Raw genomic sequence first — 22,168 nt, forward strand, 5'->3', positions numbered from 1 at the left:
AACATCGTACGATCAAAACAAACCAACTGCCATAAACATTTTGTTACCTTCACGCGCTCCAGACGCGATCGTAGCGTCCTGTGCAGAAAACTTGTTGTTTTGCATTAAATTATACTCTATTTTGTTGAGTACAGTTTGGTGAGTGTTTAGTGAAGCAAAAACAAAAACGCATCCACAAGAAGAACGCGTAGAAAACCGTGCCAAAGCAGCAGCCAAGCGTAAGGAAGCGGCGTCGTTTGGTAGCGCCGGAGCCCATACAGCGTCTGGGTCGGTAATGGTACTTTAAGGTTGGTTATAGTTTTTCTGTTTTCTGTGTGTCTGTATTTATGATGCTAAAGGGACATTAAATACCTTCCCCTGTAGATGCACATTGAACTGTTTCCTAAAACAGCTGCATAAACATAGCGTATTGCTTTAATCATCAACCCCATGAATAGCTTCAGGCGCTTCGCCCGGTTTCGTAAGGACACTGTTATGAAGGAGGCGTAACACCACCGGAATGTTGTGCTTTACACCATTACTAGGAAGAAATGTGTATGGACAACTCTTTGCTTATGATTTAGTATTTTTGCTTTCCTAGACATTTGATTTGTTCTAGACTAATCTTCTGACACGGATGCTATCCCTTTATCCTTATTATTCATAATACCACGGTAGAGTTCATTGTTTGGTACATGATACGACTTTCCAATTTTTGTTAATGTTTCACACCAAAACGTATCGCTCCGTATCCTCCTGTAACGTATGCTGGCTTCCATACCATAAACAGGCCAAAACGGTCGAAGGTAATAGTGTGTAAAAGAAAAAAAAAGATTATAAAGAAGGGACACTCTTACCGAAAACCTATGATCACAGGTAGCAAAGATTCCAGCTGTGAATGTTAACCAGAATTCTCGATGTATGTATACGAAAACGGTGCAATTGGAAACGAAATAGGAATCGTATCGTTACTGCTTTTGAAGTTTAAAAATGTACCCTACACATACCTGAATATCAGCAAGTTTAACAAAATTTATCCAAGAGGAACGGTAGCTGCTGTTGCCTAGTTGCAACGATTGCTTTAATTCATCTGAAAAAAATATCAAAGGAAACCATAATTTCCTATTCATTTTTGCCAACTTCTACGATCGTTCCCACTTCCAACTAGTTTGGAAGACTACAGTCAGAAATCAATAGTTTTAACGCTTTTTAATTTGCATGTTTTTTTTTCTTTGGTGCTTAATGATAGGCCAATTAGATCGATTACAAAGCATGCATTTTTTTATTGGAAAACCGAGCTTCGAAAAAAATAACAAAAATGTAAGGATCCCGACTCTGGCCCTGGAAAACTGAATGCGATTCTAGATTAAAATCGGATTTGACTCCGCAATTCCGGTCGAGTCCGATTGAGTCCGATTGAGTCCGATTGTGTCCCGCGAGTCCGATCGAATCCGATCGGCTGCACCTCAAAAGGGCTGTCAAAATTAAACTTGGACAAGTGAAAATTAACATTGGACCAGTCCAAATATGTCGTAGGTGTCAGAGTAAGTTTCGTTATCGACAAAATATGCAGCACACATTGCCAAATGTCTAGGAACCCCCGGTATTAGACTGTTCGTCAAATATCTCTAATGTAGTCCTCATAGTGGAACTGTCCAAATACGGACAGATACAGGATATCAAGGACATGTTTTGGGAGAGTCAATCGCGTTTCGCAGGCAACAAAAGAAAGTGAAAACAAAAAATAGCTTGAAGCCGGGCCAAACAACAATATCAACAAAAAAGTAAGAGGAAGAAAGTAAAACACAAGAAATACTCTCATTGAGAACATAATCCATGGAAAGATACTCAAACACGTACAGGCCTTGAAATAAATTTAAAATTAAAAAAAAAACACACTGAAAAACAAAACAACCGATTCAAACGAACCATGAACATTTTAAACCAAGAAGCAAATACCATGATATAAACATATGAAGCCTCTATTGCCTACTGTCATTGGAATTAACAAACTACAAACAACAAAACAACATCCTATACCAGAAGCTCTGCTTTGACTCCAGTTAGTCGAAGTCCATAAAGATAAAGTTTGACTCTGAACATGGGGATTCAAACATAGGAGGATACACCCTCTGTAGCAAAATAGAAGAAGAAAGTTCATCGGAACGGCCCGCAGTTGTCTCGAGTTAAAGACCGCGCTCAGATAAGGACGGTCCCGTCCCTTCCCGTTACTGTGACCTTTTCTCGCTATGGGCTCGGAACATTCCACGCAACTGCCGGGAGCAGCCGCCGACGGTGCCCTGCGCACCGGCAGCCTACATCGTCACTCGACGGCCAACCCCACCGCGTCCGGTACGTCCTCGTCGACGCCTGGGCGCTCCGGGCTGTCAGGAGGCGGCAGCGGTGGCAAGCTGCAACGCGGCAACACGATTGCGGTCACTGGCACGACACCGGGCGGCGGGGTGGACGATGGCTACTCCACCTCGTCCGTCACACCGTCCTCGGCGTACATCTGCGACTCGCGGCCCGTCTCGCCGCCCATGAGCGTTTGCTCCGATTCCGACCTGCCCTACATCTCTTACACGGACAAACCGATCGGTGATTCACCGAAGCTGCGCAACAAGCAGCAGGCAAAGCAGACCAAATCACGCCCAAACAGTGCGATTATCATGGGCAGAACGTCACAACAGCACCAGCCCCACCACTACCAGCAACATCTCACCCAGCAGCTGGAGGGCAGGGGTGGCAAGGGTCGACCCACAACCGCACCGACTGGCGGTGGTGGCAGCGGCGGGGCGCACAGCATCGTGGTGGTGAAGTCGGCCGCCGCCCGGGACGTTGGCATCGAGAAGGATGACGACATCGTGCGACTGCAGAGCGTGCCGATGTTTCTGCCGGTGATGCGCGGCACGCTGACGCTGCCGGCGAACCGCGACCCGGAAGTGCTGGAGCGGCTGCAACCGACCCATCTGATCAACATGTGCAGCCGGCTGCAGTCACACTTTAACACGTGCGCGGTGCACGTGTCCTCGGAGCAGCAGCAGATAACGAACCGCATCAAGGAGGTCGACCAGGAGGTGTCGAGCGCGCTGGCCCAGCTGGTGCAGAAGCAGAAGCTGTACACGTCATACGCGGAAACGTTCTCGAAGGTGCGCCAAATCTCCCAGCAGCTGACGCGCTGCAACGACATACTGAACCAGAACATCGAGAGCATGGAGTATCTGAACAATCTGCTCAGCGTGGACGACCGGCTCGAGCCGTTCGTGTGGAAGACGGAGTAGTGGTTTAGGGGAATAGCGTTTAAGAGCAAGGAAAGTGCAAGGCAAAACGGCACACGTGGTGGGTGGGTGGTGTAACTCTAGTCGTGCTCTGCAGTGCAATAAGCAGCCAAAACAGTGTGGCTCAATGCTTATCAGTTTAATCAGTTGTATTGTATTGTTGTTTATTGAAAAGATATTGACCGGAAGGAGCTGTCTTCCGGTTATTCCTTATCACTTATAATTAGCCTAACTCTTAAGACTAGCAATAAATAATACATAAAGCACCGAACAAAAACGCTTTATTACGCCAGCACAGTAAACCTCGTTTAAAATCGGGTCATTTTTACTAGAAGCTCATCTAAGGCCGACGTCAGACACACCGAAAACTCCACCGTAACGGAAAAAAAACATATGAAATGTAACGCATTGTAACGCTACGACCTACGACCGATTCTGGTCCCCCTGTCGACGAACGAAATCCTAACGAAATTGCTGTTAGTAGGCTTTGGCACTGAACTTTCTTCTGTATCGTTTTTGTTAAACCGTAGTACCAATTTCCATTGCGCTTTTGAAATTGTATAGATCATCATCAGTATATCATTCACTTATCCTCTGTATAGTTATAACATTTTTTCCCATCATTAACGTGATTTACTTCACTAACGTATCTTATAGACATTGTCAACAATTCAACCTACGATGGTTCAGCACACACTTCACAATTAAAGTTGTTCTTGAAGACGATTAGTACAAAAAAACAGAAGCAATATCAAGCAAGACAATGTGTGACATCATTTGCAGACTATGCTTAAAGGACCTGGATGCGGATGATCCGGATGGAGGCTCTATTTTAGATGAAAAGATTAGAAAAGCGATGAACAATGTGTTTTGCTTTAAGGTAAGTACATGTTATCGTCGTAAAAAAAATCCAGCTACACCCAGATAGTAGATACGGTCTTCTGATCTGATACCTCTCCAAATTAAAAAGCTATCTTCTTTGAACATTTTTGTCGGTCCCATAATATGTAATAACCCGTCTTATTTGAAAGTCTCATCGATTCGCAAATTATAGAGAGTTGACTGTGTCACAAATTTCACAACAAATTTTTAAACACTTGTTACACTACTTAGTGGAATAAAGTGATATCAATTTAATGAGTTTCTTTTTATTCTTCTTATTTAGCGCAGTAGTAGTAGTTATAGTCGGTCTAGGCCTCCATAAGCCATTAATGAGCTTGACTATCTGTGACTTGTTGCTGTACTCATGGTAATATAGTCAGTGCACTGTATACTTAGCTTGCACCCAAGACGGGCATTTTGTAGTTCGAGTAGTTCTCTCTTCTTCTTCTTCTTTGGCTCAACAACCGTTGTCGGTCAAGGCCTGCCTGTACCACTTGTGGGCTTGGCTTTCAGTGACTAATTGATTTCCCCCCATAGCAGGATAGTCAGTCCTACGTATGGCGGCACGGTCCATTTGGGGATTGACCCCATGACGGGCATGTTGTTAAGTCGTACGAGTTGACGACTGTACTACGAGACCGGCTTTCTAGTATTCTATTTATTCTAAAAACCGAGCATATATTTGGCCAAATAACATTTAATTTGGGGATAGTACTTATATATACTCATGCAAATATTGTGATCACTATAATCTGAAAGCCAGTTTAGTTATATAAAATTTAATCTTTTAAATCGTTACAGGTATGTTTTGAAGCGGAATTACCCCAGAACATCTGCAAACAATGCTCCTGGAACGTGCAAGATTTTGAATGCTTTAGCGAGCTAGTGGAGAAAAATCAGAAAATATTAAAACAAAAATATTTGCCCATGGAAAGCCCTCATTACACTGAGGACGAATCCACAGAACAGGTGGATCAGGAAAGCTGCGTACAGGAACCATCGACCCAAAGTCAACTTGCAACAGTATCATCTTCAACAGTATCTGATATATATTTGGATTCGAATGTCTATGATAAACCTTTGGTGGACATGGCGTACAAGACTGAGCTGGATGAGGTTGATGTGGTCGATGAGTTCCATCCAGATCTTATGGAAACTTCGATCACCGGTATAGAACAGTGGCGTACAATTATGACGTGTGGTGATTATAAAATATCATCCGATTATGATACAACAGAGAGCTCCTCGAATGAAGAAAATGTTGAAAACTTCCTAGAAATAATGGAAGAAAATAACAACCCACACAACGAGCCAAGTAAAGGAAAATTAAATAAACAAGTGGAAAAAGATTGCTTGAGGTCACTGTCAAATCACTGTCCGCCCGATACTAACGACAAGGAACAGTACGGATGCATGGAGCCATCGCAAGACTCGTTGAAAATGAGCAACGACAAGGAAAATGTATCAAAAAATAACGATAAGGGAGAGTTTGTGTGTGGTGAGTGTGGACAAACATTCGTAATTAAAAGAAAACTGTACGCACATCGGCAAAACCATCAGCTGCAAAAGTGTTTGATTTGCAATAAAACGTTGAAGCGAAAGAACTTCCAAAGGCATCTCCTAACTCACAAACGGGAAAACATTGAAAAGGTTATTAAAAAAAAATATCGTAATAAACCACATTAATTTGTACACACGAAAAAATCAAAAGAAATTAACACCAAAAAAGCAAAAGAAATTAACACGAAAAAAGCAAAACAATTGTTGTGATAAAAAGTAGTTAATGTACATAAAAGAAACAGCAATGTATCAATCTAACATACATACGTCAGTAGTTTTATTATTATATTTCATTTGTCTGGACGCATCACGATTGCAAAGAGAATTGATTATTTGCAAAGCATTAAAATGTGCATGTAAATAAAAGCTGGAAAATAAAAATAAAATTATTTCTTTAAAGATACCGTATTGCTTCGAATTACGGACATTTATGCATTTTTGGTATCTAATATATTCATACTAATTCAATTTTATTCAGTTAAACCTCTGTATTACTCACTTTACTAAAGAAAACCTTCTACATTTGAGAAAAATAAAGATTTTCAATAATTTTACTCGAAACATTGTAAAATATGATAAATCTGCAACGATATTTTGATTCATATTCCGGACAGTTTCGAGCTCATGTTTAAAATTACGAACGATTCATATTCTAAACAGCCTAAAAATTCATTTTTATAACGTTTAAATTAATATATACATACACACACTACACCTTTTTTGTTTTTAAATTGTTTCAAGGTCTGAACACTTGATTCTGGATGTCTGTGTTCTCCTGGACCGACAGCACGACGGTCTTAAATACAACGCGGTTTGGGTGCTGTTTTTTGGTGCTGTTTTGTAATCGTAGATGCATAGAACCGAAGAACTGCTACGCGAATTGACGGTCTTTCCCGTGCGGCCATGAATGCATTTGTCACATAGATTTTCAAATATCGTTGTTTTCTTGTTATCATCACTGTGTAAAAATATATTTTTATGTAACAAATCACAATTTACTTCGGCTGTCCGGAATTTAAAAAAACAATATTGGTTCGTTTTCCGGACAGAATTAAATTTGTGATTTAATGAAATTCGGAGCACAATATGATAAAACACTGTTGTTTTCGCGTTGATAACTACAGTAGAACGTCGATTATCCGGGCAGCTCGGGACCAGACGATTGCCGGTTAATCGATTTGTACGAATAATGGTCCAAGAAATTTCAATTTCATATAAAAATTATAAAACAGCAATTATCCGCAGTACGCGATACTCGATATACGCGAATTCGCAGTACGGATTGCTCTAAATTTGACAGCTCCATGTGTTTTTTACAAATATTTTAATACTTTGAAATATTTTATGCTCTTTTTGAGTTTCCTTAATGTTCTTTTTGCATTTTGCATTAAATTTGTACAAAAGATACCTGTTTTACAACAAAAAACTTTAATGCAAAACTCTGTGGCGATATTTTTCAACCCTCGAACTGGTAGTGTAAACTATTTTTCCATACAAATCCGCTATACGCGAAAACTCAAGATACGCTATTGCGCTCGGTCCCGTACGATAGCGTATATCGGATAATGACTGTACCTCATTTTTCCTTTTATTAGAGTTGTCGAAATGAGTTTGATATATTTACACCTTTCAATGAGTTGGTCATTAACAACCGAATAATGCAGACCATTTTTAATAAAGTGAAATAGCTCAGAGCTTAACGCAAGAGAATATAACACATATTTTAAAAGCATTTAATTACTGCTAAATGCACTGCTGATCGCCTTCAATTCGCCGGCGATTACAAGGCGATTAGAAGGCATTTAACGGAAATTTGCGGGTAGGGTTGCAACTGACTTTGGTCATAGTAACTCTAGTTAGCTCAATCAGTTCGGCCGGGACTTTAAAATAACTCATTGCATTAAATAGATATCTAAGCCCGTGCTGTGCTACCATATGGGGTATTGAAATCCATGAAGAGATGGTCAGCGTGTTGTTAGTATTGTGTTATCTTCTCCAAGATCTACCCCCTTGTAAAGATCTGTTCAGTTGTGGATTTTCCGTTACGGAATCATGATCATGCTTGATAGTTTCTGTCTATCTTTTTGACGTGAGGAACAAGTCGTACCTATAGCAACAAGCAGACATGCGGTATTCAATATCGTAATACTCCTGTAGTTGTTGCAGTCTAAACTTTCGTCCTTCTTCAAAATCAAATATCCATAGGAAAAAAAAGCTCCATTAGCTTCAATGGTTTGTTCAATAGATGTCGTTTTACAACACATCATTATATTGCTGTCCTTGTCTTGCAATGCGTTTCGCCTAGCTTCATCTAATCTTGGCCTATATACCCTTCTAACTTTCCGAGCGAAAATCTATTAGAACGGTCGTGTGGTAAGATACGCGAGTAACTATACCTATGACCATTATTCAAATTTGATTTGCTTGAGTTCTGAATACACGCGGCCCCGAGATACACGGTAACCCTTTCATAAGCGGATTCGGAGATACGCGGTTTTTTTTTATCTCACAGTACTTTGAGTAAATTCTACTGATTTGACACATTAATTGTAAACTGTTTAAATATATTTATATTCAGTCAAAATCATATCAAATAATTAATGATGCAGCTAAAACCACCCCATACTAGCAAAATTATACGAAAATTAGTGATATTTTGGCAGGAAATCACGAGATTGGACTTACGCGCAATTTCGAGATACGCAGTATTTAGCAGCCGTTTTTGGTCCCCATAAACCGTGTATCTCTGGGACCGCCTGTGCGTTGGAATTTAGTATATAAACAGTTCCTACGCTGTTCTAGTTCTAGCGATGCATAACTTCAATGCGAAACAAAACAACAGTACAGAGGGTAAGTGAAAGCTCTCAAAGCTAGAAAAGCTTCACTGGCTGGGTATCCCACCAACAGATGCCACCAGCTTTTTTGCTATTTTTAGAATGCATCAGTCGTTTGTCGTCTGCTAAACGAAGTCTTTTTAGATCCCCTTTAGGTGGATAGCTTGAGCCGTTTAGAAACCGTTTAGTGGAGTTGTGGCACTTTTGTGTATTTCAAAAACTTTGCACGTATTTACCAATAAAAATGATTAAAATATGCAGTAGAACGTCGATTATCCGGGTAGCTCGGGACCGGACGGTTGCCGGTTAATCGATTTGCACGGATAATGGTCCAAAAAAATGTCAAATTCATATAAAAATTATAAAATACACTAGTTTTATGATTAATTTCCTTTGAATCAATCGATTAATCGTTAGTAGTAATCGACGTCCTATTGTAAATGATTGTTCATTCATCGTGCTATACAAACGCGCTCGGAAATGTTCATTCAATAATAACCCAAGCGCCACAGATTAAGCTTAAACGACTGGAAAATTGAATATCCATAGAAAAAAAATGAAAGCTCCACAGCTTCATTGGTTTGATCAATAGATGGCGTATTACAACTCATCATTATATTGATATCCTTTTCTTGCAATATGTTTCGACAAGTTTCATCTTACAGGGTTTTCGAGGATTATATAGACATGTTCAGCGAGTTGTAGATTCGTTCAGGCATATAATAGACTCTTTCAGCGAGATATAGAATTGTTCGGAAGTAGGCGTTGACATGTTCAACGATTCTGTAGTGTTGTCATTTGTTTTGTTTACACCCTGTGCCGCAACGTTTAAATTTTCATTCTTAAATGTCCTAAAAGTAACTAATCATTAATCATTCTCCAAGCTGTTTAATACATAAATTAGTTGAAAAAAGCATATTTTTTCGAAAACCGTTTGTTTACCTTTTGATGAGAATGATCCTACTTGCAGTCCAAGGGGTACGAAAGTGACAGCTCTACAGTATAACCGAACATGTCTACACCTACTTCCGAACAATTCTATATCTCGCTGAAAGAGTCTATTATATGCCTGAACGAATCTACAACTCGCTGAACATGTCTATATAATCTTCGAAAACCCTGTATCATGACCTATATAGCCTTCTAACTGTCTGAGCAAAAATCTATATGAATGGTCGTGTGGTCAGATACACAGGTATCAACATTAACGACCATTACTCAAATCTCACTTGCTTCAGTGCTGGTGGTTTCCGTTAGAGTTTAGTATTTAAACAATCGTATCGCCGTTCTAGTTCTAGCGATGCGTAACTTCAATGCGAAACCATACAACAGTACAGAGAAAATGAGAAAGCTCTCCTCCAAGCGAGGAAGCTCAACTGGTTGGGGTATCCCACCAACAGAGAGCGCCACCAGCTTTTTTGCTATTTTTAGAATGCATGCATGAGTCGTTTGCCGTCTGCTAAACGAAGTCTTTCTATATTCCGTTTAGGTAGAGAACTTGAGTCGTTTAGAAGCCGTTTAGTGGTCGTTTAGTGGATTTGTGGCACTTGGGAAACGTGAAGCAAATCGATTTGTTTCGCTAACAACAAAAATGTTCTCTCAACACAATTTCGACAGTTCGTCCATACACTTTGGCACCAAATGTATCGGCAACATTTTCATGCACCTGAACGCCTCACTCACTGGTGCTACTTCCAAAATCAGCATGGTTGCTCTGCTCATGTCAGCTCTTACCATCTGTTGGCGAGAACGAGAAAGCATGCTAATGTTGTAACCCTCTATAATTCATCATACACGCACGACACTTTACGCCGAACATTTGCAACCGGTTGCAAGAGCGCGTACTAACCAGCCCGTGATGTGCCAAACCGTTGGCTCGCTCGCTTCGACCGCGGCACTAGCCTTGCCAGTCTGACAGCAGCGACGGAGACAGGAAAAATCGTGTGAGAACCGTGGACGGCAAATTTCGTAAAATTACCACCAAAAAGTGGGCCTTTTATTCTACGAATCGTACAATTTACGGCGAATCGGAGCATCGAAAACACACCAACGCACACACTGTTCAGTGAAATTGCACATCTTAACAAGACTGCACGCGCTGAACTTACCGTCGTGAACAGAAACGCAATAGAGCGTAAATCAGAAGTTTGCCGTGAAAAAGTCGTCCCTTTCTCTCTCTCTCTCTCTCTTTTGCTCACCTCGCGCCGCCTGCCGGCCGTGTATTGCGCGTCTCCTGTGTGGTAGAATCTCCACCATTATTGCGGCACCCCGCGCCATTGGCGAAGAGAAAAAGCACGGCACCTAACAGTATCCATTATTTTCGTCATTTTGCTTGTGTCAATCTCGGTAAAAGCAGCTTCTTTTTCTCGCTATATTGCGTGTGCGAAACGTCCCCGTTGCTGTGCGGCCATCGGAAAAGGGCCATATCGAGAGCGCGCACAGACACAGAATTACATCTCGCTTTTGCCGAGACGTAAAAACGCATTCGTCACGTCATCGCGGATACTGCCTTGCCTCATACAAAGCAACGCGTTGGGCATTTGGACACAAGTTGAGAAAGAAAGCTTGAAAAGAAGGATATTCCTTTTGTTTGCCTCCTAGGAAGGATTATCTTTTCTTTAATTCCGTGGATCTCAGTGTGTGTGTGTGTGTGTGCAATTGAAAATCTTTGCAAACGGGCAAAGGTACGATCGGTGTGTTTTTGATGAGTGTGTGTATGCGCGTGTGCGTGCGTATATGCGTGTGTGTGTAAATCTTGCTTCGTATTCGCTGAGGCGAGAACATTCGCCGAAATGTAACAGGAAAATATCTTCCACATCGGCGATGTTACCCTGTGTCTCTTGATTGCTAAAGTTAACCTTAGTTTTGTTCTCCAAATTTTAATCGTACGTTTTTTTTCTTCATTTCTCTCTCGTTTCCTTTTTCCAACCCAAAACACAAAAAGATCTGTGATCAATTATAGCGCGTTCATTCTTCCACTGGTGTTTGCTGTTTTCTGCTCTGCCGCTCCGGTGCCTATCTCTGCTGTGTTCCTCTCCTAGTGTCCTAGTGTGTAAAGTAATTCGTGTATATAGAGCTGTTTGTGTGCGTGTGAATTTGTGCGTGTGCTTCTTGAGCAACGATAGCGGGTCGTCGTGTGTGGCGCAGCGGCGGTGACGTTCCGAGTGTCAGCTACTGTTGTGTGTGTGTTTCCGTGCTTAAAACCCCGGAAGGACACTCTTAGGAATATTCCCCGGTACAGCCAGCAAAATCAAGTGTGGTAAAATTCCATCATCAGTACCACCAACACCACCACCATCACGAAACCAAATCCAACCTTCGCGCGCAGGAAGGAACTCTGGATTTGATCGAATTCCATCCGTCCGTACGAAAATTGGACACTCTGTCTATGGTGAGTACATGGGGGGAAGCATGATGGGAGGAGGGGGGATGCGGGTTTGTATTTGTAGAGTGGCCGCTTCGTATGTAAACGGCAGCTTCGATCCGCTGGAATCACCTGGAATGAACATGTCTGCTGGTGCTGATAACGGTGCATTTGGGCGAAAGCTGCTCCCCGCTCACTCTCTCACACTCGTGTTGCGTGTTACGGAGGTTTCTGTCTGTATTTAGATTATTGCTATCCGGTCAAAGGGAAGGCCACTGGAAGCTACTGGGCACAGTATTATTCTTCCCCATCAACCAGCTTGTAGTCTACTTTTCAAACCGAATTTGTCCAGGACACGTGTTGAACGTCGCGCCACTAATGTGTGAACGTGCGCAAGAGCGACCAGAACCGTGCTGGAGTACAGAGTTGAAAAAAATTGCTTTTGCTGAAATCATCACACACAATTCTCCATACCTTTAGCAGTCATATTTCCGTTCTTTTTTTTTCGCGTCCATTTCACGTACACGCGTACGGGAACGCCGCGCGGCAGCGCACATAGCTTTGAAGCGCAAAAAAGTAGCGCAAAGCCAGGCAATATGGCCTACGGCGCGTACACGGTGGTAAGCAGCTGGTGTGTAGAGGAGAATCGAACAACACAACTACATACACGCGCGCACACGGACCCATATTTGTGTCGATAGGTGAAAAAATACCGACGTAAAAGCCGCATCGCACACACCGGCACTCTGCTACTGCTGTGTGTACGGGTGCGCGCGTGTGTGTGCGCGAAGAGAATAGGAATCGCAGAAAGGGCATTTGAAGAAGAAAAAGCAGCTCACACAAAAAATACGGTCGCGCAAGCAAATGATATCGCGCGCTATATTATTCGTGCGGGAACAACACCACCGACCATTTTGGCTTCGTGTTGTTTTACCTTTTTTTTGATACACTGAACTGAACTCACACTGTGGGGAGCGACGCGGTGTCAAGGGAAGGTATCCGCGAGCACTGTGGGGGGGGCGGTGTCACGGTGCGATTTACATTTTCGGTCAACTTTTTAACCATTTTACACTGGCAATCGGCGCCCCGCGTTCATCGGTGAAAGAGTGGTTTGAACGCGCAAAAGAAGTTCAACTTTATCAAAATGGGGAGGGTGCATTCATTGAGAAGGGGTAAGAGCAGCGCACCTACGCACGCACCCTCGTGTTGTCATGTGGCGTGCCTGTAGTGCGAGCTCTCAAGGCCGTGACCTGCAAAAACGCAAGGATAGGATTTAAAAGTCGCCCCTCCGCGTTCGAATGGATATGCCTATTTGTTTGTCGTGCCGATTATGCACAAAAATAACAAATGTATGCATTCTTAAAAAATAAGATAGCAATTCGAACGATTGACGGATTACTTCTTTTAGAAACTGGTTGAATTTTGGGACGGTAGCGATGGATGATCAATCCTCATACCCCCCCGGATCCTTCGTTTACTTTGCCGTAAAAGAAGCAAATGTGTCTCGCAACAAACATGCTGCCAACGTAATCATTGTTACTATTTTTATCCCTTATTACCATCGCACGGCATCAACTGAACCTGTGTACATCCTACCACCACCACACGTACACACGTTTTGCCCCGTACAAACACGTGCACAAGAATCCCTTTCAAAACGGCGTGTACCTATTATATGTTTGTTTGTTTTGTGGTGGACATTCTTGGCGAGCATTGTTTCGCGATATAAGCAAGGTTCAATTACGTACGCGCATTCGCTTGCAAGAATAACAATACAGTGAAATTTGAATGAGTAAAATTCGTAGTAGAATTTGAACAAAGTGAGGGATATTCCTGTTCAAGGGCATAGGTGTTTTATTAAAAGCCATTTTTTACTGTTTATTAATGTTTGGTCCGTTGTTGTCAAGGCTTATTACTCACATAGTAGGCCTTTTTATTGATTGACCAGTAGTGAGTGTTGGGAGGATAATAGGAGCAGCACACGAATTGTTGGTTAAAAGCACTTGCCCAGCAGACGACATACACACACTACATTCATACGAAACTGTACTCTTCTATCAAATCTTTAGACCAGTGCAATACTATATAGCAACAACAAATTGGTGATAAGAAACCACGTACGCATAACACCACCATGCTGCATTTGCGTTCACAGAGGAGGTGTGCTTGGTGTGGATGGATGGAGCGGGGTTGTTTTTAAAGCCAGGCAAGGTAAAGATTCCTGTTGTCGGCAAGGCGTGCTGATAACGGCGGCTATGTATGTTTGTACAAGGGTTTTCGTGTATTCTTTCGAACTTGTTGCACATTTGGTACACATGTATTTTTTTTACTACTGTGTGTGCCTCACAAAACCACTTGTCAGCCAGCTTATGCAAATGATACAAACCATCTCAAAAGACTGACTAATCGAGATTGCGATTTAGATCGAATCATCAAATAAGATAGGGTGTAAATAGATCCGGTAATTGATTATCTGATAATAACATAATATTTACATGTAGAATAATCGAATCAACGAATCTCACAATCCCCTCGATTTTTTTTTAAATTACATGACTTGGTAATTATGGAATTTACCTTGGACCTATTGACCTTGGAAAATTTGATTTGCTCTTGTTAATCTTTTGCAATATAACTCGTGGTCCTTTTTTACCCAGCATTTTATCATTTGATTGTGATTGTACCAAAGCAAGTAACGTTTAAAGTTGTGATGGGAGATCAGAATCGGACCTATCCGATTCCGATTCCGTCTTCGGAATCAATTCCGGAGCCGATTCCGGAGTCAACTCCGAAACCAGAATCGATTCCGGAATCAGAATCGGATCTGTAATCGGAATTAACCAGGGAATCATAATAGGCTACGGAAATGGAATCAGAATTGCCTCCAGAATTGGAATAGCTACGAAATGAGAATTCGTTCTTGAATTGAAATCGGAAGTTTGAGAAGCGAAATAAGTCCGGGAATCTCCATAAGAATGGATCGTTTTCCAGTAAATTTGGAGTCTTTGCTTTGGACCCAAACGCCTATTCTTATGAAGATGCCGAAACAGACTCCGATGTTGAAACCGATTCAAATTTCGGAGCCAATTCCGATTCTGGAGCCGCTTTCGATTCCGGAACTGATTTCGATTCCGGAACAGATTCTGATTCCGGAACCGATTTCGGTTGTCAATTCTGAAGCTGATTCCGATTCCAGAGTCAATTTCGGAATCAATTCCGACGAAAATTTCATTTTTCCTATCACTTATTTGAAGCGGAGATTTCATCGGTTGTGAGTTACAACTAGTGACACAATTAGTGAAACACGTTATCGAATGTTTTCAACAAACCATACAACATTATTTGTGTTTGCATACCTCCTCTTATATTTCCTCTATTTTTTCTTCTTCCCTTTTCATACAGATGGCTCTAAACATTGCTGTGCCGATGTCGGGCGTAGGTGACCTCCTGGAAGGATTCGGACTGCTTTCGCCGATTTCTCCCGTGAGCATCGACTTTCGCAGCAGCATCAAGAACCCGCTGTCACCAGTTGGTAGCGAATCCAGCGGCGTAAGTTCGTTGGATTTGGAAGATATCAAGGTAAGGCATCAAGGCACCATCAACTGTCGAAATGAATGAGACAACGAAAGCATTACGTTCACATAATTAGAAATTCACAAATTTCTCATAAGGTGTGTGTGTTCGGTGTGATTTCTTTTGAAATTGAAAATGAAACTTCCGGATTTCGACGAAAAAGTGTAAACAACATCCCGAAGCCGCTTGAAGACATATACAGCTGCCTCTTTCGGAGCGAAATGGGCGAAGATAATAGATATCCTTTTTGAGCTATACACCTAAGATGATTTAGGATTGCAGGATGCTTTCTTCTGCAAGTTTTGTGCTTCTCAAGGTACGAGCAGTAATTTAGTTAAGGGAACCGAAAAGGATCGTCCCTCCCTTCAACGGTGCAGCTGCACACATTTCAAGACACACACACACAATGCGTATGATCAATCGGACTGCGTTACCTTTTTGGTAATGCAGTTGCAGAGCTCAGGTCAAATACCGCACTAAGGGCTTTAGAAGGGACTACCTGAGAAGTTGAAGCATTGGAAGCTGCTGTCCTTAAAGATAGTCGAGCAATCCGACCGTTTTGTTACCCACAGCAAGAAAATCAGCCCCGGTATTGTTGTTGTTACTCTTTTCTATCTAGGGATTGGAATCAATATGCATATGCAATAGGCTCCAGATAAAGAAATTGTACTAATGAACTAGATTTTGATGTGATTTTTTGTTGAAAATTTCGTCTTTGCTTGGAACCATAAGAACGGTCACCACAATTACTAAGACGACGATGCAAAAAAGGTTTACTTTGGAATGTAACATGTTGTCATTCACAAGTCAGTGCATATACGTGCAATGGAAACGGGACACATTCTAAATTGACATATTGCACGCATATGCGCTCTCGTGTGGACGCAACATAACACGAAACTAGTTAACATGCAGTAATATTGAACTTGATGAAAAAAGGTGAATATATACCTGGTTTCAGTTGTCGGTCCAGCTCGTTGGCTTCAATCGTACATGAACGCATTTTTCAGTCGCATGCGACGGGCCATTCTTGCTCGCTGCAAGATGACTGCTGCGCTGGTGCAAGCAAGATATGGTTCACAAGGTCCACACGGTCCGCTTGGACTGCAAGGCACACATGGTCCGGATGGTCCACATGGACCACATGGTATGCATGGTCCACAAGGTCCACATGGTCCACATAGTCCACATGGTCCGCAAGGTCCACAAGGTCCACATGGTCCGCACGGCTCACAAGGTCCACAAGGTCCACATGGTCCGCACGGTCCGCACGGTCCACATGGTCCGCATGGTCCGCGGTAACTAGTACAGCACATGCTCGGCGAACACAATCCCGCGGCACCGCACACGTAATCGCAACAGCCCGGATTACAGCTCATCTTCCCCAAGGGCGGCAAAGTCGCAGGTCACGACAATTTTTAGCTCGTATGTACGGGCAGATGCAGCTCGGCGCTGGACAGCCGTATCCGCAGCAGGAACAGTTGCACGCGTACGCTCCCGGACTGCAACAATAGGCCAAGGGATAGCAGCAGCTGCTTGAAGGAACTGGACAGACCATTTTACTAAAAGAATTAAACTTTGTAGGCTTTTTCTTTAGCCAACACACACAGCTTACGGTCTTGCCAATACTTACTAGTAGTTACTAGAAACAGCAGTGCGGAGGGAGGCGAAGAAGTTGTACGAAAAATTTCGGGATCACTTGCTAATTTGGAAAATACGTCTAATAGGTTTGACTCTTTCGGAAAGAATGCCGCCGATAGTATGGCAAAGGTTATTAGGTTTGTGAATCAATGTGTACTTGATGTAAAGAGAAAAAAAATCCTTTTTTCTCGCCATCTAGACGCTCCTACGCAACAGCCTGGGTTGCTGTTTTGTTTTTGTCCTCTGGGACTAACGCACTGCTGAGTTTGATTGAATTTACTGCAACATCGCAGAATGTTTTTCCTTGCTGGCAAATAAATTCTCTCAATAAACTCTTACACTCTCTCTCACACACACACACCCTAATAATCGTAATATTTTCCTACAGTCCCAAGAGTAAATTGTTAGTAAATGTTAATTCAATTTTGCTGGTTTGCTTTTCAGAAACAAATGCCTTCATCGCCCACGTTACTCGACGACAACGAGGAAGAAGGATCTTCATCGTCCGGCCGTCCGGAAAAGTCCTCTTCCAACTCGTCGTCCCTGTCCGCCGGCTCGACCATATCGACGACCTCCTCCAGAACCTGTTCCACCTCTTCCTCTTCCTCCTCTTCATCGTCGTCGTCTACGGCTTCCGATGACGAAACGAACCAATTGGACGAAAAATTACCCGAAAATGCAAATGAGAACGACGGCTGCGGTGGTGGCGATGCTGGTGCCTCGATACTGTCTGCCTCTCCAACAGCTTCACCAGGAGCAGCGTGTGGAAAGGAATCGGACGAGCCGCCTACTTCTGCCCCCATCGATGACGCGGACGCATTGCTAGCAAAGTCGTCCGAGCTGCTGAGCCTAACGAAGGAGGAGCCCCTCGACCAGCTGCTGTTCCTGTCCCCGAAGCCGACGAAGGAGCCCATCTACAGCTTGCCGCGCCAGTCCATCTACTACAACAACCGCGACATTCTCGACCTCGGGAGCAATCTGCGGGCGCAGGGCGGTGGTGGTGGCGGTGGGCTATCCGGTGAATTCGCATTCCAGTATGCCGTACTGCCGGATACGAACAACATTCAGTTCTTTCTGCAAAATCGCTCCCAGTACCATCGGCTCGGCCCGAACGGCCACGTGCAGGAGTTCCGCATGGCCACGTGCGCGTGCTGCGACTTCAAGTATCCGGTCAACACGGTCGGAGCGAACGCCACGGCCGCTCCGGTGAACCAGAGCTGTGCCACCCTGAACCTGTCCAATCTGAACGCCAACCAGATCTACGGCAATCTGCAGCAGCAGCAGCAGCAGCAGCAACAGCAGCAAATACAGCTGCAACAACAGCAGCGGCTGCGATGCATGCAGTATCAACAGCAGCAATACAACTACCGTGCCAGTGCCGGCGTTGGTAACAGTAACAACAGTATGGGTCGCGATTACAACATGTACCAGTCTGGCAATGGTGGTGGTGCTGCTGCAGCAGGAGGTGTAGTTCCGTCGTCTTCGCGCTTCAACAATGGCATCTACGGATCGGGAGCAGTGGCCGGTGCATCCTCGCCGAATGCACAGGGAGGAGGCGGCATGGCGGCTGGCGGTAGCTCTGCCGGCAACGGCGGCTTCTTCAACAACAACGCTTTGATGGGTCGCGATCAGTTCAATCCAATGGTCTCCATGACGATGCAGTACAACAACCACAACAACAGCGGTGCTAATCCCAAAGGAATCTCGCAATCGAACGGTGGCGCCTCTTCGCTATCGTCTGCCGCTGCACTGCGCCAACAGCAGCAGTACGAGTTGTCCCAGCAGCAAAAGCAGCAGTACGTAAATAACTACTCGCTGGGTGCCGGCGCTAACGCTGCCAACAATACAGCCTCTAGTGCCGCCGTCCGCCTCCAACAGCAGCAGCAGCAGCAGTCGCAACAGTCGAGCCATTACTACAAGAAAAATCAATCCATGCGCTATGGAGGACCAACGGGCCTGAATGCGAACATGATGTCCAGTGGACCGGCCGGTTCCTCCAACTGGAAAAACTCGATGACCAATAACGCGATCCAGGATACTGCTGCGAAGCTGTTTATGGAACTGAACAAAATGCAACAACAGCAGCAGCAGCAGCAGCAACAGTCCCCCTACTACGTACCTTTCCTGTAAAGAGATTGTCTCTGTGTAATGCAAACGCGCGCAGGCAAGCAAAAGACAACACAAAAAACGACACAGTTTTAAAGTGTGTTTGTGGAAACGATGAGAATAAGAACTCAAGCGAAACTCACACAAAAACACGCTGATAAAAATTAGCCTCAAACAATAATGGACCAACAAAGCAAAAGAAAAACGCAAACGAAAAATGCATTGGAAAATGTGCGAAAAGAAAAGACCAAGACACACGCGGCAGCAGCAACATCATGATTATCGTCATCATCATCTCGCCATCGTTACCAAAGTTGCCAAAGCAAACAAACCCGATTGTTTTTTTTTATTAACCTTCTTTATCTAGTTGTAATCACACTTCCATCTATCTCACACGAAGATGATCAGTATCTCTTGTCTTGCGTAATTATAAAGGAATAATTTAATACGATGGAACACAAACACACACAGGCAGAGATTTATGTGAAGCCAGCTCAAATTTCCAATGCTCTCCCTGCAAAGCAACATATGCATATGCTGATGGAAAAAAACAAACACGTTGTTATTACATGTCCATCGAAGCGCCTTCCTGTTAACAAACAAATGGTGGGTAACTGTATTACAAATTACGTTTTCCAGCGAAATACGTAACACGAACAATGACATTCTATACAACACCTTTACTATTAAAAGTAAATTTTTACTGCTACTCTAAAGAAGAAGACGAAGAAGAAAAAGAAGGTTTCGACAACGTTTACCCAATATTATTGTATTGCTTCCGAAGAAGTGATAAGGTTACGAATTATCGCAGTTACGATCCTGTAAGGATCAGGCACAGAGAGGCAGAGAGAGAGAGAGAGTGCTCTAGCATTTTTAAATCCATCACCGCTGGCAGCAGCATAAGGCAGCAGCAGCATAATGCGAAAACCAGATAGCTTGCGAAGCTAATTTTCGCGCTCACCAGTGCAAAAAAAAAAAACCCGTACATATGTAATACAAGAAGAAACCCACCAGTACCATCGATCTTTAGCATAATGTGCACGATATTACGCCGTCTTTTGAAAAAATGCGAAAAAAAGGATGTGATATTTGAGAGGAGATAGAGATGGAGAGAGAGAGGGATCAACGGGAGAAATTAAAAAAAGGAAAAAAAACAACATACCGAACAACTACAATGACACAGTCGTCCCTCCTTTCGCACTCTCTCTCTCTCATTGTATAGCTTGTTGGGAATAACTTGCCACCAGTCGGAATCCAACAAGAAAAGAAAACACGGATTTAGATGCTTAACCCCGATAGCGTGCGCGCGCGTTCGCGCTTGAGTGTTTGACACTCCTGTATACCAAATTCTCATCACCTACACACGTCTTCACACCTTGTTTCGGACACAATTCCGTAAGTATTTGTCTGTTTAGTTATTACTTTACCAGTATTTTTATCTAGTTCGTTGCTATTAAATAAGTTGAATATCATTTTTAATTTTTATTAAATAAGAGTGCATTTCTTGTATGATCTTCTAATGGTTGTACCCCTTCTCTTTCCCCAGGGTAAAGCGTTCCAGTAGTAATATTCGTGCATTACCTACCACCAGCATACGCGCACCGTTGTTACACACGTACCAACAATAACAAACCTTCTCCAATCGTTTGCTGTCGGCGAGAACGATCACCGCACGGGTGTGTATATCGTACCGAAGCAGCCTTTGACTTCAATGGACAGTAGCAGGCACCTACCTTTTCGGCTATAAAGTATTCAAAGTCTTCAAAGAATCAGCGATACAAACACACAAGCGCGCGTGCACGTAATTTGGTATGTTTTATAAAACCTGAAACCACAAACCATCCCCTACGAAGATCAAATCAATGGGTAGAGCTAGTGCTATACGAAAAAAGAACACCGTTACGAAATCACACAGTGATTCCCCTCGGATGGATGGAACGAGATAAAAAGTATTGGCGATATTACTATTATTATTATTATTATTATTACTGGCAGATAGTGTGAGTAGTAATTTAAACAAGAAAACCCTACAACAAGACAAAATTCTTCTTCTCTGCGTAAGTATACTAATAAGCGGGACCGTGCACGCGTCCATATCCCCTCCGATCGAACAGTCAGCAAGCGCGAAATGCGCAAGACACATAACAACCTTAAGGCCGGGCTACATTGATCGTACTCTCTGGTGTAATTTTGATTTTCATTAGCGCACCTGGCGGCGGCTGACCAAAGCATTTTTCCAAACAATTTGGAGCCGCTTCAGAAAATATGTATTTTTTCCATGTTTTGAACTTAATTTGGACGAGAAAAGTTTTGTAAAAGGTAGATGCACATGTCTTGCATGCATTGCATCCATTTTCATGGCAAAAAACGATGGAAAAACTACTTAATTTTGAGATCCGGCATGACCATTCCCTGGATGACCAAAAATAGCTTCCACCAGTCGCCGCCAGATGCGCTAGTGAAAATCAAAATTACGCTTGCGAGTACGATCAATGTAGCCCGGCCTTTATAATAATATAGCGAATGGCAAATGTTACATTTAAACAAGATTCGAGCGAGAGCTGTACGAAAAAGCGAGTATAGTAGAGTGGATGTGGTTGTGTGTATGTAAATGTTGTTGTTGGAGCGTCGATTTGGATTAGTCAAAGGGATTAGTGGAGAGAGTGAGAGATAGAGAGAGTGGGAAGAAAATAACAGAATTACCGAAACTTACGACAATGCAGGAATTATTATTTTTTAATTAATTAGTGATTGATGCAACAACAAAAAAAACCCAGAAAATGAACTAATACCCGTTACTATGAGCATAGGATTATTATTATTATTATTATTACTATTATATATTTACCTAGTTGTACTATTTCGATTATCAGTAGTACTGCATAAGAGCTAGCTTTACTGGCCCGTGAACAGCAACCGCGCATCAGCCGCAAAAAATGAAAATAATTGTG

The 22,168-nt window shown here is 42.9% G+C and overlaps 2 protein-coding genes across 8 annotated transcripts; both read left to right on the plus strand.

Annotated features, from left to right (window-relative positions):
* Positions 1 to 39: 39 nt before the first annotated feature.
* LOC120903536 (BLOC-1-related complex subunit 5) lies at positions 40 to 6,107 on the plus strand. 2 transcript variants are annotated; one of them, XM_040313017.1, is made up of 3 exons: positions 40 to 287; positions 3,915 to 4,137; positions 4,941 to 6,107. In XM_040313017.1, exons 2-3 carry the CDS (start codon positions 4,021 to 4,023, stop codon positions 5,823 to 5,825), a joined length of 1,002 nt encoding a protein of 333 aa, XP_040168951.1. In that variant the 5' UTR covers positions 40 to 287; positions 3,915 to 4,020; the 3' UTR covers positions 5,826 to 6,107. The 2 variants fall into 2 exon arrangements, with proteins under 2 accessions (XP_040168951.1, XP_040168950.1); XM_040313016.1 differs by lacking the exon at positions 40 to 287 and having other exon boundaries at positions 1,983 to 4,137.
* A 4,310-nt stretch (positions 6,108 to 10,417) lies between these two features.
* On the plus strand, positions 10,418 to 21,184 carry LOC120904514 (capon-like protein). 6 transcript variants are annotated; one of them, XM_040314540.1, is made up of 5 exons: positions 10,418 to 10,520; positions 11,478 to 11,924; positions 15,300 to 15,476; positions 17,556 to 20,612; positions 20,764 to 21,184. In XM_040314540.1, the coding sequence occupies exons 2-4, from the start codon at positions 11,922 to 11,924 to the stop codon at positions 19,239 to 19,241; spliced, it is 1,866 nt and encodes a 621-aa protein (XP_040170474.1). In that variant the 5' UTR covers positions 10,418 to 10,520; positions 11,478 to 11,921; the 3' UTR covers positions 19,242 to 20,612; positions 20,764 to 21,184. The 6 variants fall into 6 exon arrangements, with proteins under 6 accessions (XP_040170474.1, XP_040170475.1, XP_040170476.1 ...); XM_040314541.1 differs by having other exon boundaries at positions 10,426 to 10,476; XM_040314542.1 differs by having other exon boundaries at positions 10,442 to 10,501.
* Positions 21,185 to 22,168: the final 984 nt, after the last annotated feature.

Source organism: Anopheles arabiensis, chromosome 3 (genome assembly GCF_016920715.1).
Source record: "Anopheles arabiensis isolate DONGOLA chromosome 3, AaraD3, whole genome shotgun sequence".
NCBI lineage: Eukaryota > Metazoa > Arthropoda > Insecta > Diptera > Culicidae > Anopheles > Anopheles arabiensis.

What these genes read in the sequence shown, in the direction of transcription:
- LOC120903536 (XM_040313016.1), top strand. Translation starts at nt 2,229, where the DNA reads ATGGGCTCGGAACATTCCACGCAACTGCCGGGAGCAGCCGCCGACGGT.
- LOC120904514 (XM_040314540.1), top strand. An exon ending in TGGATTTGGAAGATATCAAG is followed by an intron (nt 15,477 to 17,555) that starts GTAAGGCATCAA and finishes TTTGCTTTTCAG; the next exon opens with AAACAAATGCCTTCATCGCC.